Source organism: Serinus canaria, chromosome 1, assembly GCF_022539315.1.
Source record: "Serinus canaria isolate serCan28SL12 chromosome 1, serCan2020, whole genome shotgun sequence".
NCBI classification, from domain to species: domain Eukaryota; kingdom Metazoa; phylum Chordata; class Aves; order Passeriformes; family Fringillidae; genus Serinus; species Serinus canaria.
In genome coordinates this window covers 23,712,980-23,731,912 of record NC_066313.1, presented here as the reverse complement: position 1 = coordinate 23,731,912, position 18,933 = coordinate 23,712,980, and the positions used below count along the sequence as shown (strand labels likewise).

The 18,933-nt window shown below is 46.2% G+C and overlaps 1 protein-coding gene across 2 annotated transcripts in view; it reads left to right on the top strand.

Moving 5' to 3' along the window:
• The window catches only part of IGSF11 (immunoglobulin superfamily member 11), a 137,412-nt gene extending 122,796 nt beyond the window's left edge, over nt 1–14,616 (top strand). For both annotated transcript variants that reach the window (XM_050973829.1, XM_030234754.2), the window contains 6 exons: nt 8,805–8,968; nt 10,151–10,358; nt 11,160–11,315; nt 12,344–12,466; nt 12,698–12,848; nt 13,456–14,616. In XM_050973829.1, the coding sequence (XP_050829786.1) occupies nt 8,805–8,968; nt 10,151–10,358; nt 11,160–11,315; nt 12,344–12,466; nt 12,698–12,848; nt 13,456–13,906 (1,253 nt within the window). In that variant the 3' untranslated portion in view covers nt 13,907–14,616. The remainder of the gene's footprint in view (nt 1–8,804; nt 8,969–10,150; nt 10,359–11,159; nt 11,316–12,343; nt 12,467–12,697; nt 12,849–13,455) is intronic.
• Nucleotides 14,617–18,933: the final 4,317 nt, after the last annotated feature.

Sequence of the window (18,933 nt, the reverse complement as noted above, 5' to 3'; positions counted from 1 at the left end):
CACAGGGATGCTTGAGGATGCTTTCAGAGACAAGGGCTGGCCATGGTGGAGCTTCCCAAATGTTAAGAGCTGACTTCGGTGAGGTTTTGCAACCTGCTTCAGGAAAATTAAGCCAATGTGTACCTTCACTGCTCTTAGTAAGCTCTGTGCATTTTCCCTCTTTCAGGAAACATAGATACCAATCTTCGTGTAAAAGGTGAATTTTCATTTCTGGTGCGCTGTGACAAGCAGTAAGATAATTAAGAGAAGGGATGTGGAGGTTTATGTTGGCATCCCACCTAGATGAATGGGTAAGTCTGCAGCTCAGAGCTGTTGCTGCAGGCTTTTTGCAAACTCAAGCTGAGCTTCTTACCTTAAATGTACTTAAAGAAACATTTCATAAGCTTTCATCCCCAAGTCACTTCAGCTAAAGTAACGGGCTGTGGTCATTTAAAATGTTCTCATTCCTAGACATCCTTTACTGTAGGACGATGCCTTTGCTGTAGCAGTGAGCAGGACAGGACAGTGTGTCTGCAATGCAGCTTTTCTCTCTCACAGCAAAGGAAGTTAGAATGTCCCCACACCTTCCTCATCAGGTTATGCTGCTTAATGCCTAGCTATGAGGTAGAGGAACTGTTTCTTTTCAGCTTTTGCTGGCTTTGGGGCAATAATATTGTGTTGAGCAACAAGGCAAACAGCAGAGGATGACAACATCTTAAGTTACTGCAGCAGGATTCCACAGAGCTGATCTATCACAGGAGTAAGGGGATGAAGGGACTGGGAACTGTGTTTTCCAGTCTTAGTTTTGTAAAAGACAAAGAATAGGGAAATAAATTTCTGTGCCCAGTTAAACTTTTGCTCTCCTCCTTGTCTGTGCCTGCTATTTGGAAAATAGTGTTTCAGGCATCCCTGAAGTACCTGAGGAGAGGGAAATGACTGGCATCCTGTTGCAAGGATGCACCACTCTGTTTGTACCTTGGGTATCCTGCTTTGTGTGGCCTTAAGTTATCTTCTGTAGACAGATCGCCTGCTCCTGATTTGCCCACTTGAGTCCCAGGGTATGAGTCATTGATGAATCTCATTCTAAGCACAGCCAGGATGGACAAAATTGACACCAAATGGTCCCACACAGGAGGCTGAAATAGCCTTACCCACTCCCCCCCTCTCAATTTAGGGGAGAAATGAGTGAGGTCTTGAGTTCCTGTTCCCCCCTGAGTCCCCTCTGGCCTTGCTCATCTGCTACAGCAAAAAAAAAAAAAACAACCCAACCTCCGAAGTGCAGCTGCTCCTTGAGTCCTCTGCAAATGCTGTGAATTCAAGGACTGCCAGCTCAGATCACAGCAGTTTCTGTTTCCAGCCAGTGCCGCATGCATCGGAGGGAAGTGTTGAACTTCCCATAATGTACTTAATAGTGCAACACTACACCATGGAAAGGGGATTAAGGCCTGCCCTGTGCACAGACATTGATTAGCTTCATCCTAGCTAATGTCATTGTAGATGCTATTTTTGTTCTTCTCAGTGTTTCCTTTGTATTTTTATAATCTTGCTATAATACATTGCAGTTGTTTTTCTGCCTCTAACTTGCACACATATTGCATGCAAGGCAGCAGAGATAGATGCAAGGTATCCATCCCAGCTTGCTTGAGCTGCAAAGGTGGCAGCTCTCCTGGCAGCTTCAGCAAGGCTTGATAGGAACACATAAGAGAAGCCTGTACTGGGATCACAGCAGGAGTCCAGAACTGGGAAGGAGCATTTGAGTCATTGGCCCCATGGAGGCTGCATCACTAAACCAGATTTGGGTTCTTGCTCCCACTTAGCACATGCCAACAAGCTGCTCTAACACTATATTCTTCTCACTGTTCACAAACTTCTCCATTTCAAATCTGTGACTAATTAAACAGAAGCATTAAGATCTATTGAGAAAGCACAGTTCAGGTGCTCAGGGAGCTTAACATCACATGAACTCTGCTACCTGGAGAGCACAGCCCCTCTTGATTTCCCTGGTAGGTTTGAGTACTCAGCAGTTCAGCAAATCACACTCTTGAGGTCTAAACCTGTGCACATGAGGATCTCACACTAATGGGGACCCTCTGAAGATACCTGAAGCTGTCTGCCTTGCTCGGCAGGATCCAGGGAGTCTCTGCCAGAAACAGGGAAAGAATCAAATTCCTCAGTATGTCATGAGAGCCCCCTTTCCTACCCCTGCAAGAGCTAATCCAGCTCCTCTGACAAGGACATGGAAGGGAACTGACGCAATTCTGGAACTATGTGAAGCTGAAAGCTCTTCTGCCGTTTTTATTTTGGTCATAGAGTCCATTCTTCATCCTGTCTATGGCTGCAGACTGGGGAGGTCAGCACAGGGAGATATGCTCTGTGTCATCCCAATCAGTCAGTTGCTTGAAATCTTCCTCCCAGTTGGCCTACAGAGAAAGACTTATTTCCAAAAGAGAAGATGGCAGGGGTGGTAGTGACTGCTGCTCACTGGTCAGCAGCTGAAGCCAGAGTGGAGTGGCTCAGCTGGAACTTTCCCCTGTTAGTTTTCTGTCTAGTTCAGATGAGGTTGTAAATGGTAAGGAAGAAGAGTCAGTGTGATCAGCACAATTTCAGAGGTACTGAACAGCTAGTCCAGTTCTTGGCAAGAAACACTGCAGGGCTCAACTTCAAGACCCTGACACTGTGTTTTCTCCCTGGATTAGTGTCTGCTAGCCTGCATATCCTACAGGTTAGGCAGCAATCCTGAGATTACTCTTACTAGAGTAAAATGGATCTTTTCACTTGGGAGGCTCTATGCTGAGGGGATGACTTGATACCACCAGCTGTGTCTGATGGTTTCTCCAGGGATAAAGGTGCCTATTGATCTGCATTTAACAGGAATGTTAACACAACAAACACCCCAGAGGAAAAGTTAGCATCAGAATAGTTTTAATACCTGTTTTACAGAGACCTCGCTCTAAACATGTTAGATGGGATGGTTTTCCTGCTGTTTGTTCCGGTCTGTCTGCAGAGCCAGCAAAGATAGGAAGGAGTGTTGGAAATTATTTTGCCTTATGCACTGTTCCATTGTCTCTCACAGGTTACTATCCCATTGCTAGACCTGTCAGCCACTTGTGTAACGTGCCCTCAAACTGGGGCACAGAAGCAACCCCCCTATGAATGTCTGGAGCAAACTTTGCCCTCTTGGTGTGAGCTGGCAGAGGGGCTACTCTTTGCTGGAGCCCTTCCTTCCTCACTCCATTACTCCCACTATTATTGTTTCAAGGGGGTTTCTACCAAGCATCCTTCCCAGGAAAATTTGTGCTAGAGCACCTTGGACCCAGGATGCAATCTACTATGACAGTGTGAATCTGTCCCAAATACCTGCCCTGCAGAATGACTTTGGAGCCTGGAAGATTTTCCATGGTAGAATTTCCTTAATGAACTGGAAATAGTCTAGCTGGGCATAAATTCAGATCTGTGCTCCATTGCAGTGCTTGGTGATGTTGGTTCCCCAAGCAGGGTGGAGTCTAATGCAAGCTGCCTCCAGACACTAGGCTGAGTAAATACTGTGTTTGGTTAGATAGACTCTGAACTAGCAAGTGTGCCATGTCCAGAATGAAGCAGGATACACAGTTCCTGGTGAGAATGGGCATTCAAGCATCTTGTTGAGCAGCCAGTTTGGATGCTGTCATTTTATGCTGGATGACTTTGGTGTTTTCTGTGTTTGCAACTGCAAGCTAGGCTCCTTCAGGGGCTTTTGAGTGCTTTCTGCAGAGGCAGGTCCTATGGCAGGGGTACTGCCTGCTTCTGTTCCTGTCTCCTCCTGCTGTGAGTCCCTCCTTCCTGGGCTGTAGGTTTGCTGCTCCTCAGTGTGTTCGTTTGGCAGTGTACCTCAGCTCATTCAGGGTGGAAGACATTTCTCTTCTTTAGCACAGGGAGTAGCTTTGGTCCCAGACTCAGAGATGTGAGGCAGGCAAAAGGCACAGCAACTTATCTTTTCCTTTCATCTCAGGAAAAATTCTGCTCTGCAGTTTCTCCCTCCTTTGCCTCCGGTTGCCAGATGGAACACTGTGCTTCTACCCTATTCTTAAAACTTCTGTGTGACCTCATCTTTGCCTCTCTAACAAGGGACCCAAAATGTCATACTGCCAGGTATCTTCCCCAGCATGTGGCAGCAGGATTGCTAATTGTGCTGGGACAGGCAGGAGCCATTCCAGCCATTCCCTGGGTTTCGGATGCAAGCTGAATCAGCTTGAAGCTTTATTCTCATTTTTCCCACAGCGACACACATTCCTGCAAAATTTCTCTTGGGGTCTGGAGATGCAGAATGCACACAGTTGAGGGTTTCTTTCATCCCTTTCACACCTTCTTCCCTCCTTCCTCCCCCTGGCCATTTGCTTCCCTGGCTTGCCAGCACTGCAGAGTGAACCTGTACCCTGGGCTCTACCTTTGGGTATCAGGACTTTGCTGCTAGCAAGTGCCAAAAGCTGCTGATTCTGCTGGTGATCTCTGGAAGAAAGGTGTGGCAGTGAGTGGGAGCTGGGAACATTTTTCTACCAGCTTAGAATGAGTCAAAGTGCTTAGAATTGTCCATGTCTTTCAGCTTCACTGTATCTGGTATATTCTGAAGGCTCTGTGAAACTTTCAGCCCCTCTAGGGCAGATAGAAAATGTGGCAGCATCTGACTCCTTACACCCAACAGGGAGGGCAATGCTTACTGTGGGACTGTGTCCTATGTGCTTGTGTCATGGTGTATAAATTACCTACATTGACTCCTTCATGCTTAGCAGGGAGGGAGCTAGAAAAGAGCTACTTGGAAAAGCAGCAGCAGCAGCGAGCCATCAAAAATGGAATCAGTTCTGTTGCCAGAATAATTACTTGATCCTAAAAATGTGAAGAAATTCTGAAAGAGACTCTGCAGCCAAAACATTCTTCTGCTGACTGGTTTGCTGATAGGGGACAGAAAAATGGAGCATCCCTTCTAATTAGTGATGGGAGCTTGCTGCCTCAGGATTAAAGGAGAACGCTGTTTGCTGAATCAAGCCAAGATCAAAGTGTCCTACGTACAGGAAGGGCTCATTCCTCTTTCTGCTGACAGTGGTGTACCCTGCTCATCCTCTGGGCATGCTGCTTACAGGGCTGCTTAATTACTAAGTAAGGAGGAGACTGCAGTCACAAGAGAGGGTGTAATGGCCATTGTAATCCAATTCTGAGAGATGGTTTGGTGGTGATCGATTCTTTGTCTCTCTGAAGTCATTAAACTTCTGAATGCTTAGAAAATACCTGGATTGTGTAACTTTGCAGAAGGAGACTTCTTACAACATCCTTTGCTTGATTTTTCTGACCTCTTATGTGTAATTTGACTTAGTAGGCTGTATGTGTGTGCATATATCTATATTTGCATTTATATCTACTCAAGGGAATTGAAGTCCTCATTCCTTAGGCTGCATTGAAAAATCCTTATCCCAATAGATATGCTAAATTTGAAATCTCTTTTCCCCTCTCTCCTCTGCCTCCCTCCTCTTGCATTAATACAAACCCACATTTTTGCAATGCCCAATTTTGAAATGTTTAAACACGAATCATTTGGTTGAGTTTTCCTAGTAGGTGTCACCCTGGGCATACAAGTTTCTAAGTGTATGTGACTTTGCATGCATCCATCTGTGTTTTGAGCCATGACTGTTAAATGTGTGGTGTCACAAAGATACCTGCATAGATCGACAAGTGCATATGTAAATATTACATTTCTGGTAGTCTTGAGATGGTGCAACTTCTGAAGAGGGTTTGGTCTTTGCTCTTTTGGCTGTCTTACTGGGAAAGTAGTTATGTTACAGTACTGCCTGCCCAGTGCTGTGCTAACACACCACCCTAACTCCCGTTGATGCTGCTGGAAGAGGACTTTGCTTACGTTTCCTCATGCCTTGTTCACTCTTCCTTGTCAGAAGTGGCTGTGTGTGTTTTCCCCAGCTGTAGCCCTGCAGGTGTCACTCAGCTTAACAAAATGAGTCTTTAAGTGCCCCCTGCCTTGTACACCAAAAGAGCCAAAAAAAGGGCCAAGGAGCAGTTGGCATGCCCTGGGCTGCTTGAGGTAAAGGCAAGCCTGAGGAGCTGGCTTGTCTGCTTGTTTAACAAGGCAGAGATAGCACAGTGAGGTGTGTGTGGGGGGGCTGCTCATCTTGCAGGCCAGGTTCAAAGCAGCTCCCCTTGACAAGAGAAATTAACAGAGACCTCAGCTCCTCCTTAGTGCTTCCCTGCTCTGTGGCATTCAAATTAAAAGGGATGCTGTGGTGCCTTGAAAGGAAAGGGAGATAGTGTGGGCTGTAGGGTGTTGCAGCATAAGAGTGGGGTACTGCTACGGAAAATGGAATATGTGTTTTCTTTCATTTTTAAAATTGCTCATGAGTGCATTGCAAAGTTCTCAAATGTAGCAAAAAGTATTTTTACGTTGAATAAATTACACATGTTCTATTTTAGTGTTTTTATTATTCTGCAGGATGTTTACAATCAACTAATAATAAATATTAGGAGTAGGAAGAGGGTGATTAGACATAAAAACCTCATCATCTTGATGACTGAGTGATTGAAGTAACTAATCCTGCAAAGCAAACTGCAAAGTCTGACTTTTCCAGTAAATTGGAACACTTAAGTATTGCTTTTTCTGAATGACGAGAATTTGAATGTGTGGGTTTTTCATGGAATGGAAAGTGGAAGGGATAAGGAATGAGGCTGAAAAACACACAGTGCTGTTCCAAATAGGATGAGTAATTTCTTTTCCTCTCCTGGAGAGGATCTCATTAAATCTACACTGGACATAACAGAGGATCTTCCCGCACAATGTTGGAGAGAGAGGTCAATCCAATAGATGTTCAAATCATTGTGACTCCCTGCACACTGTTTAGCACATTCATGATGCTAGACTGGATGAGTAGTCATGGCAAGACAGCCTTCAAATTTCAGCCTGCAGAAAAGACAATTCCTTGTTGGAGTCACATTCAGCAAGACAGATCTCCAAAGTTGACGTGGATCACTTCTGGGCTTTGGGCTACTGCCACTGCCTGGCCAGCCATTAGAAAATGAGGAGTCCAAATCCATTCCCAGCCTGTTGCCCACAGACACAGCTGGAAGGCAGATGCCTTGTGATAAAGGTGATGCTTTTTACTGGCTCTTCAAGTTATTTACTTCTGCTTGCTACTGACAGACTTGCAGAGGAGATTGATGGATTAAGCTTCCACCAGCTGTTTCTCATCCAGCCACCTAATTCTCTGAGATGTTAGGACTGGAGATTATCTGTTTCCCTAGGAGTTTCCAAAACATTCCATATTTTTAAGTAAGTTTCAAGAAAATGAGGAAAGTCAGACGGGGTTCTTTTCTCCCCCAAAGTAAGACACTTGTGAGCTTCACCTGAAGAGGTTAAAGTGAAATTTTTTCTGACTCTGTTCTGAAGCATTTCTGAGCCTCCCTGAACTACTTGGGGCTTTAAAGGTTGGAGATGTGGATGAAGGAATGGAAGTTTGGAAGAGGCAGCTGAGTATTTGCCAAGTTGTGGAGTACTGAAACTCTGGAGCAGTCAGTTCAAACACCAGAACACATAGAAGGCTGTGCAGGTGCTAGAATCTTTGGGTTCATAGCATCTGAAGCTTAGCACTTCCAGGTTCTGGTGCTGCATTTCTACGGTAGGCAGCCTGGGAAGGATCTCACAGACAAGCATGTGCAGACACTCACCTTTTCCTCAGACATCAGCCTGTTCAATATCTTGGTAGTTCAGATAAAAAACTCTTCTCATGAAGAGTTCAATATCTTGGTAGTTCAGATAGAAAAGTCTTCTCATGAAGCATTTCACCTTCAGCAAACCACTGTCTCTTGGGAGAAAATAGAAACTTTGTAGGCAGCCCTTTCTGGATTCAGCAAGAGAATAGGGTGGTCTGCAGACAACACCTGGATGTTAGCAGTGTTCTGCCTTCTTCTCCAGCACCCTCCCACATGCTTTGAACAAGAAAATGGTGAGCTATCATATAGAGACATAGCTTTTTGTAGTCAATATTTTGATTTTGTGGAGAAAAATGGTTTAAAGCATTTTAGTGCAACTCAAAGTGGTGGTGGAGACCCCTTGGTTAGTTTAATTTGACAAGATTTTGGTGGTAGGAACAGAGGTTTTCCCTATGTGACTTGAGTCTTAAAAATGGCAGCCTTGACCTGTTTTACTGGGAAGCTGGGGCTTCTCAGGCTTTCTTCTTTGTGCAGTCTGTGTGGAATGCAAACAAGTGAGTGGTGGATATTCTGGAAAATAAATGAGATTTTATGAGATCCTCCAGTAGCAATAGTAATTTTTCATCACTTAAATAGAAATGACTGGACTGGAAAATATTTCAACTTTTAACCTTTTAAATTAAAAATATTGTTAAAATACTTCTGGTCTTGCTGTACTTTATGAGGCATAGAAGTTGGAGGAGAACTGTGTTTCTTGGTTAATATTGAAGTTTCTTTTTCTCATTCCCTGGTGTTGGGTATCATTAAGATTGATGGGTTTGAAAACATATCTTTCTCTTAGACACAGCTTGGTTGTTCTTATAGCCCTTTGCCTGTTGCCAAAAAAATCACTGCTGTTCCCAGAGGCTCTGAAACTAGAGTTAAGCCCACACTTAAAAGGACCACATATCTCCATTTGTCTGTAAAAAATGTCTGCATGAGAGCAGAGTGATCTGTGAGGGAGGAATATAAATCCTTTTGGACTGATGTAGTAGGATACAGTTGTGTAGGAACGGAATACTGAGTTGTGACTTGCAAGTGTATGGGACCATCTGCAGTGCTTTGAACTGAAATGCTTGAACTGTGTGTCCTTCTCTTTCCAGGTCTGGTGTGTCCTCTGGAGGTGTCAGTTAGTTCAGGGAGTATCCAGGTTGCCCGAGGCCAGACAGCAGTGTTGCCCTGCACCTTCACCACTAACGCTGCTCTCACTAACCTTAATGTCATCTGGATGGTCATTCCTCTTTCCAACGCCAACCAGCCTCAACAGGTGGGTCTTTTCTTATGGGAGCAGGTTTTTCCTTGGGGCTTTCCTGTTCCCCACTGTGTTCTGGATGTAGGGCCTCTAAAATGCTGAGTCTGTGGTTGTCCCAGAGCTTCATTGTCCCTTCACTGCTGAACATGCCCTCTGGGTATCACATAAATCTGTTTTCTTCAGTGTTTTGTTAACAGATGCACATTGTGTCCTTGTCTGGATATGCAGCCGGGGCAGTTGTGTGTGGAACTGTTTTATTGCCCTGGGCCTCTGGTGGTTTGTGTGTTCAAAAGAGCACAGGAGATGTAATCCAGGTTTTGGTGCACTGGATGCGGAATTTGGAGGGCCTGGGAGTAGCTGCAGCTTTAACTTGGGAAATCTATGTAAAATGTCCTTTAACACATAACTTCTCATAGACTCATCATCCCTTTTACTTCCCTTCTTATTTTTTTACTAGGCACTAGCTTTAGCAAGTCCATTCTTATGAATACTAGCAAATGAGAGTATATAATGGTGAGCACAGGAATCATAACCTGAGATATGCTGGCCTGTTTTTGCCCACGTACTCTGACAATAGAAGAACGCCGTTTCTCTGAAATACATCTTGGGTCACACTGCCCTGATCACATTTTGTATTCAGTGTGAGAACCTGCACTGAAGAATACTTGCTCCTCAGGGACTTGGTCTGAGCACAGTCTGACTGGTGGAGGCTGTGCAGGTTCAAAGGTTGCATTGCCTGTCATCCAGCTCATCCCAAAGATCTTCAGTAAGCAGTGTCAAATCATGGCAGGATCTTACTGACAGAGACTCAAAGTGATACTGTCCACTGGACAGATGCTTTTCATCAAGGTATTCACTGACCTGCAGAGAGCCTCTGCTTCTGTACATTGATTCTTTCTAGGCGGGTAATGACTACCATATGAAGGAGGCTGGTATTGCCAATCCAGCTACGCCAGAAGATTTGGGTACCTTTCTGGTCTGTTACCTTTATGAACATTTTTAGTGATGTAAAATGAGCTACAGAGTGTGTTCCTGTTTTGCAAAAACACCTGTGCTAGGATGTATATTGAGGTTTGCTTATTCAGAGATCTTTTAGTAACTGGTCCTTTTGGCTTTGAAAGCTCATATTTTGCTTGCTGTTCTTCCTCCTTGCTCATCTCCTGCAGAGTGTTGTTTGAGCCTTCCTTTCTTTTCCAGGTTATTCTCTACCAAGGGGGTCAGATATTTGGTGGTGCACCCCAGTTCTATGGGCGAGTGGGGTTTGCTGTGACAATGCCAACCACCAGTGCCTCCATCTTCATCAACAACACTCAGCTGTCGGATACTGGCACCTACCAGTGTTTGGTCAACAATCTTCCCGACCGAGGCGTCAGGAATATTGGAGTCATTGGACTTACTGTCTTGGGTGTGTTTATTGGTATTATGGAGGGGGTGGGGGGTAGGGCAAGGGCGGGGACTAGGGGACCTCTGTTCATGACAGTGCATCATGAACAACACGGTACTGTGTGCGTTTGAGCCCACAGACATCCCGTGGTGAGGAATGGGCGTCCTTGTGGATACTGTGGGAGTTTGTAGGGCACATAGACTTCATATGCAGGCAGTGTGTAATGAAGTTTTCAAATATGGTGGAGAGAAAGTTTTTGTGGTGGTGTTGTGATATGGAGTTGCAAAGTAGCAGGAATAAAGTACGAGGACATCCTGGAGGGCTGAAAGGAGCACAAGGGGTTTGGTGCATGGCAACAGGAGGAGAGAATGACTTTATATCTTTGCTTCCTTTCCATTAAAGCTGTTAGTTCTGGATACTCCCATTGATGTTAAATACTCCAAAGTGCATGCCATTATAGGGATATGAAAGCAAAACTCAATCACAGTAAATTTTGTCTGCAGTTCTGTTAACTTTCACCATCCTTGCTATTTCAAAGACAGAAATTGTTACCTTTTTTTCAAGGGAGGGATCTAAGAGAACTGGGTCCTGTGAAAGTCAGCAGTAGTCTGTAACCCTGATGGGCTGGTGGGTCAGGAATCTTTGTGTGAATTGTCTCCCCCCAAACCATAATGAGTTCTTGTCTGCTGCCTCCTTCTTGTCCCCTTGACAGTTCATGCCACTGTCCTTGCTTTCCCCAGCAGCACATGTCCAGAGTGAGCCTGCATTCCACTGTTGGTCACATTTCCTTATTTGCTATCACCTTCCCCTCTTCTCTCGCAGTTCCTCCTTCTGCCCCGCTTTGCAGAATCCAGGGGTCCCTGGACGTGGGCAGCGATATCACACTGACCTGCAGCTCGGAAGAAGGCATCCCCCGGCCAACATACCTCTGGGAGAAACTGGACAATGTCCCCAAGTTGCCCCCAACTGCCACACAAGGTGCTCATTCTGTTGATTATCCTCTTATTTCCCAGGTGGCAGCCTGGCTGTCCCTTGTCTGAGCTGCCAGAGGGGGCACGGCTCATTGAGCGTCTGCCATCATTTGCATGGTCCCTTTATTGGAACGAAGGTTCCTAAAGCCCATGGTGGATGGGGTGCCCTCCAGAGGCCACTTAAATTTTTGTGGGATTTTTTTGTCCAGAAACATGTTCTCCATTGAAAAACAAGGATTGGGTTGAATGGAAGAGAGAGAGAGTGATTTCTAGATGTTGGCATGTGGCTGGAAATTTCAGCTGCCAGCTCACCTGCATTTTAAACCAAATGAAAGACTTATGGAATGGAAGCAGGGAAAAGAGAGGCAGAATCATCCCAGGAAAATACAGCCAGCTTCTCACAGTTCTCCATCAGGAGCTGATGCCACAATTCTCCAATAAATTACTGCCTCAAATAAATTAGAGCTGCTTTTCAGATGTATGGAGAAGCAGGGCTCTGATCAAACTGGTGTTTCCCAGCCACAAGTCTCACCCTTAGGTTTTCTTAGCCTAGGTGTCCTGATCAAATACTGATAGCTGTACTTTTGCCCTTTATCTTGCTGTATTTTAAGAATATGCCACCTTTCAGTTTCATATAATTCAGGAATGAGGAATATTGGCAGAGCAGGAGATGGGGAGCCCAGGGCTGGGAGAGCAGGGGTTCTGCAGGGCAAGACTGAATTCAACAAGTAGATCTGAGCATAGGTAATTTCGCATCTCTTTCTTCCCTGTTCTCGCACAATGCTGAGAGTCCCAAGTTTTCATCTGCAGAAATTCCTCTATAAGAAGAGAAAGAAACATCTAGTGTAAGCTCCTTAAGGCCTAATCTTGTCTCTGTGTGTGTATGTGCACGCACAATGCTTCCATCTAAAGGTTTTTCCTAATTTAGTTCTCTCTTAATAGTCTGACACCAAGATTCTCTATTTGCTGGCTTTGCTTTTTCTTGTTTTCCTCAAGCGGGGGAGGGATTTAAATCCTTCTTTTCTCTCTGACTAGACCAAGTCCAGGGCACTGTCACTCTCCGAAATATCAGCACTGTGTCCTCAGGTCTTTACCAATGTGTGGCTTCAAATGCCATTGGAACCAGCACTTGCCTTCTGGACCTGCAAGTCATTGCACGTAAGTATTTTGCCAGGGTAGGCTTGGCCACCTGTTTATGTCTTGTGACAGTAAGGTGTGTAACCATGTTTGCTGTGAGCCACCACATGCCTCTCTATCAGAAGACAATCATGCCCTGGAATGGGAATATTGCCTCTCTCCCCTCCCAAGCCACGGCTGTTTCATGTGCTTACAGATGGTCACAGCCCATGCCTGATTTCTTCTCCATGCTCTGTTCAATCATCTCCACAGCTCACCCACGGAGTATCGGCCTGATTGCAGGAGCGGTGGCCACAGGTGCTGTTGTGCTCGTTGTTTGCATTGTGTTGGTGGCTGTAGCACTGTTCTACTGGAAAAATAAACACAAAGAAGAAGAAGAGGAGGAAATTCCCAATGAGATAAGGTAAGGGTCAGGGAAAGCTGGTGATGGGGGACCTCCAAGTTAAGCTGCAGCTGACAGGAGGGAAATTGGAAACCTCATTTTTGTTAATCCTGGGTGCATTCCCCTGGGTCAGGGGAAGATGTCCATATACATTCAGAAAATGGAGGGAGAAAATGAAAAATAGAAACAATACATTTTGTTTTCAGTATTGCCTTTAATGCCTTTAATCCCTCTGCCAGCAGGAGAGATGGGACTTTATGTTGTTAGCTCTGTAGGAGAGTGATGTGGGAATTCCGGCACATAATACCATACAGTAATACCTGAAAAGCTCTGGAGCTGTGATGTTCTCCGGTCACAGAGGTTACAATCACAGCTATCACTGTCTGGAACTGCCTTTCTTTTTAGACCCATGAGCATGGGTCATTTGCCTCAGTGGCAAATTTGGCACATGGAGCACAAAGGCAGGTCCTGCAGAGAGGGATGAGTGAACAGGCCAAGGAGCAATGCTGATTCACATTGGTGCTGCCCTTCTCTTTGAATCTATGACCCCAGCATGGTAGTTAGGGGTGGGGGTGTTGGACAAGTGGGCCAGTGTCCTCCATATGCCCTCACACCTTCTTCTTCCCAGAGAGGATGAACTACCACCCAAATGCTCCTCTGCCGCAAAGACGTTCCACGCTGATGCGTCCTCATCAGAGAACGACACCCTCACCTCCTCCAACACCTACAACAGCCGCTACTGGAACGACCCCAAAGCCAACCACGCCACAGACTCCTTCACCCGCTTCAGCAACAGCAACGATGCTCACCAGCCCCCCTTCTCCCGCTCAGGGAGCACGAGTGCCCGCCCCGTCTACGCCAATGGTGGCCACCCGTCCCCGGCTCCCCCTAAGACACTGGTGGTGACGGCCAGCACGGCGCCGTCGCCTCAGGAGGTGATCCGGAGCAATGGCTCGGTCAGCAGGAAGCCACGGCTGCCGCACACCCGTTCCTATGCAGTCAGCCAGGCCACGCTGGAGCGGATCGGGGCTGTCCCCGTCATGGTGCCCGCCCAGAGCCGGGCTGGCTCCCTGGTGTAGGACCGTGTTGGTGGCTGAGAGCTGAGCAAGGGGCCTCTCATTCCCGGTGGGGCGAAGAGACCCTACTCCTTCCTGAAAGGCAGCGAGGTGGTGGGGGGATCACTCACTTACCTCTCCACCTGCCCTCCCGTCTCGAGGCTGCTGCCAGCTGGTGGGACAGCCCTGGCCAAGCCGCTTTCCCCCCAGCTGCCGGAGCTCCTCGTGCCAATGGACGCCACAGATGTGCCAAGGCCAGAGGAGCAGGGAGGTCGGGGTGTGCTCCCGGGCTGCTGGGCCCCAGCTGGGACATGCACTCGGGCCTGACCCTGGGGGGAGCTTTTGCTTTTATTACCTGTTGGTTTTGTTGGGGACTGATTCCATCCATTTGGGTCTTTCAGGGAGGTTGGGGAGATATATATATATATATATTATTTTTTTCCATTGTTGTTGCTGTTTTGTTTCCAAGAGGATGATGACCTGTGTTGGGGCAGGGAAGGCTGCTCAGCCCCAGCTTCCCATGGCCCTGGCTCCGCTGTTGGATTAGGGAGTACTGTGCACTGGGGCTGGGTGTGGGGAAGCATGGAACAGGCTGGAGGGGCGAGATGAAGGCACAGCCACCAGCCCAGGCAAGGGGATGGTTGGCTGAGGGTGTGGGCCAGGAAGCATTTGTCTTTATTTTTTGAAGTTCTTCCCCCCACCTCAGCACACACAGAAACACACAGGCACACACACACAGACACAAGCAGATCCACAGACTGGGTGTTTCACCTGCACTAGGTTGGAGTGCCACCAGAGCCCTATTTAAAGCTGTGGAAGATGCAGTCGTCTGAGCATCTTTCCCTGATACACTTGGTGCAGGGCAAGGCTGCACCACTGCTGCTGCTGTTGTTGCTGCTGCTGCTGCTCTAGGGCTTGGATCTCTTTTTTTTTCCTTTTCTTGGGGTGTTGCTGGGGTTATTCAGAAGGCAGAGAGGAGCAGGGTGGTGTGGTGGAGCACCAGGCAGGTTCATGTTGCCCCTGGGCTGCCCTGATTTGGGGCAAGTGACTTCAAACCCCGTAACTTTGATGTTTGCATGGTGGATTTTATTCATCAGGCTATGCAGGGCTGGGCAGCATGGCAGGGCTTGGAGCCTTCACAGAGAGGCATCAGAGTTTTCATTCCTGCTCTCCCACGTGCACAGACATGTTAGCAGGATTTGTTTCCTGCTTTAGAATGCAGAGGCTTAATGAAAGCCCACACACTATCTCTCTGCCTCCCCCACTTCCCCCCACGTCCTGGGACTGGGTACTGGTGGCATCTGCCAGTGGCCCTGCCATCTCCTTGCAGCCTGGCAGGTGGTTGTGGCTGGCACCTCTACTTTTTTTCTATTGCAACTAAATAGCCTTAATCAAAGCCAAGAGTTGAAACCTCTGAAGGAATCTGATGCCATTTGGAGGGCTGGACTGAGGGCTGGGATTTCCTCTCCTAGAGAGCACTGGTTCAAAGAGGCCACACCTGGATAGGGGTTTTGGCCCTCCTGAATAACACCAAGCCTTGCACAGGCAAAGGCAGCGATCACCTCAAAAAGCACCAGAGCCCTCCCAGGTCTGCTCTTGGAAAAACAATGTGGGGAGTCACAGGTGACTTTCATAGTTCTCACATTGGAAAAAGGGTCTGTTTAAGCCAACAGACTCTTCCTCATCCCCACTTTCCTTGTCCTGGCACGGCTTTACTTTCCCTAGCAGTGCACAAACATTGGGCAGGGCCTTCTACCTGAGCAGTACAAATGCAAGCACAGACTCTGAGGAAGAGGAGGGAGAGGTGAGGGCTGGGTTCCCACGTGGACACACTGGCTTTTTGGGAGACTGGGAGCTCTCAAGCAGCACTAGGTTTGAAGCTTGGCTGAGATTTTGTGCCTTCTTTTCTTAAAATAAAAAAAAAAAAAAAAGAAAAATGAAAGAAAAAGGAGATAAAAAAATCTCAAATCCCTTCTTTCCTCCTCTACAGCACTGCATTCAGAATGTGTGCAAACCCCCCTGGCGATGCAGGCAGGTGGTTACTCTGTGTGTGTACGCATTTCACTTGTGCAGTCCTGTTTCCTGCCTGTCTGCTCACTTTGCTGCTGGGTGGTAGGATTGATGGGGGAAGAAGAGTGGCTTTAGAAACCCTTATGTGGGAAGAAAAAAACCCAAAACAATCAAAGAAAAGCCCAGACACATTCTCTCTGCTTTTGTAACAACCCCTGTGTGACATTTACAGGAACACTGCCCTCAGCAGGCACCCTCCTCTACTGGGAAAGCTCTTCTGGTTCCTACCCTCCATAAGACTGTTTGCTCCTCTTTCTTTGTTCTTTCTAATTGTATAAAATTCAATAAAATTTTATTCATATAAAAAAAGGATTTCTGCCTGCCTGCTGCTGCTTTTTTCTTCCTCCTATGTAATTCTGTAACTACAATGACTTTGGCCATTAACACTTATCCTTGATGTGACTGGCAGTAGGCAGTGACCACGCAACCGAGAGCTGAATGTTATTAGCCTGTTTGGTAGTGAGCTCTGGTACTAGAGCCTTGTTTTTCTCATTCATAATAGTCTGACACATTGCCCTTGAATGTACAATTTCCCAGGCTTGCAAGGTCGCTACTTCTCTAGACAAAGGTGAGTTTTATTTTCTGTCTTTTGGTAGGGGAGACCCTACGCTGCTTTGAGTGATGTGGGAAAATGCTTTTTATAATTGCCAAATTTTGCTCTTGTATTGGTTTTCCAATCAAAACCATGGCATGTTTATCCCAGATTCGAAATCTAAGGCAGTCACTGACTTTCTTGGGCATTTGAATAAGTTTGATGGGGGAAAAATTTTAGGAAATTAATGGAAGTGCTGATCCCCATGGACAGAGCATGTGAAGTTTCAGTGTCTGAGCATTCACACTCTCAGGGCATTAGGGGACTGCAAAGCATAGACTTCTTAGTCTGTATCAACAGCTGCTACCAGAAGGTTATAATTAGTTAGGGCAACCTGATATTTTGCCAGGGATTTTGCTCTCCATGTTTCATTTTCCCTATTTCTTCTCTAAAATCCCACAGATATTCTGAGAATGATTATTAAAACCAAAAACCTGCAGATCCAACAGCAGTGGTAACTCAGCCCTGCTGCACATGCATCATGTTCTCATTCCACGGTATTTTTCAAAACCTACTTCCAAATGCTCTTGTAAGTGTGTTTTCAGCTATAGACCTTACTGTAAATAAGGCAGCTGCATTGCCATTTTCGGGAAGTTGTCATAAGGATCTTAATGTTTCCATTTATCACCTTTTGATTGTGCAATCTTGATGTGACATTAATAGCATCTTTACATTTTATTCCCATGATAGCCCTGTCAGTATTCTGCTATACTATCCATCCCTTGCCACCGGTTTTCTCCTTACATCATCCTTCTGCATGTCTTGTTGATCCAGAGCAGGATTTCTTAGGATGCAGGATGGTTTACTAGGTTTGTGCAGCACCTGGAATGCTGGAGTTTTAACCTGTGCCTAGTGAGGCATTGCTGCAATACAAATAACTAAAGAAAACATTACCAGTTAGATGACTTGATAGTGCTCCAGAGTTTTAATTTATCACTAAAAATCAAACAGAGGTTCAAGCTATTGCAGCAGTAAGTGAAAGTCACCATTGCAATGGTCGAGTTTGCTGACAGCCTTTGGTTCCAGATGTGCCATAGTGATTGTCCATCACATGCCATGGATGTTACTCTAAATGTTGGTACCTATGGCTATGTCACCTTCTACCAAAGAATATGAGAGAGGAACTTGTTCTGAAACAAGGATTAAATGTACTTTTGAGTGCTGAGACAGAAATAACCATGAGAGGATGCTTCACACTTTAGAAGTGGATATCTTTTTAGAGGCTGGTGTAGATGAGAGCTCAGTTAAAAATATTTGGGAAAACTGGTCTGCAGACTGCCAAAAGTTTTTTTTAACTTACACAGCTTTTGGACTCATATCTGCTGATTCATCTGAACTAAAAAAAAATTAAATTACTCAGATGCATGCACTTCAACACACTCTTGCTGAAACACAGATGAGTTTCCAGCGGAAACCAGTCTAACAGATGGTATCCTGTCCAAAACTGCCTGGTTTCCCTATGAGGATGGGGGATGCTCAGGACATCAGTCTTTCTTATGGTTTAGGCCCTCATTAATAAGACATCAAATCAGGGTAGCCTCAGATGACACCCAGGGGGTAACTGGGTGATTGATGGTACTGGGCAGAGGAAATCAAATATTTTATATTAGAGGAATGTTCATGATTATCGTGGTTTCATCAAGTACATTGGTAAGCTCTTGCAGGTTACTGGATTTGTTTTTTGAAAGCAGCTTTTGGCATCCCAGCCTCATTCACTTCAGGCACGCAAGTGTCTCTCAGTGTCTGCACTCTAACCTGGATCTTCCCAGCCATGGCACCACTGGTTTGTGAGCAGGTGGATGAATCTGTGCATGTGGCTGCCAGCACCAGGTGAACCCAAAATGGTTCAGCACATTCTCTTATGATGGTCTTGAACATTTATAGCTCGCAGAAAACTGAGAAAATACATGCCTTTCACAAGTTCACTTCTGAGCAACTCCAAGCGCTGACGTTAACTCATGGCCTCTGTTTAACAGAGACCTGGAGCAGAGCTGTTGTCAGGTTTCTCCATGACCGAGTTGCCTCTCTTTCTGTGCTTTTTCCAAGGACTGCTGGCTATTCTGCCTGCAGCTTGTTTTCCTGATGGCAGCAAAGCAGTGCTCACCCACTATGCCCTTCTCACAGGTCTGCTCTTGCCATGAGAAAGGCAAGAGGTGCTGGTGAGGATCAGGAATATGGGTGCTGAGAGAGGGAATGCAGTGTCACTGAGCTCACTGAGCCATGTGTCTTCTTGGCTGGGGAGTAGATGGACATCAGGGACAAAGTAAGCCGTGAAAGCAGGGAGAACGAAAAGCTGTGGCTCTTTTTCTTTACATTGCTTTCCTCCATGTCTGCCTCTATGCATTGCACGTGCCTGAAGGATGCTACTGAGAATTACCAGGTCTGTGAC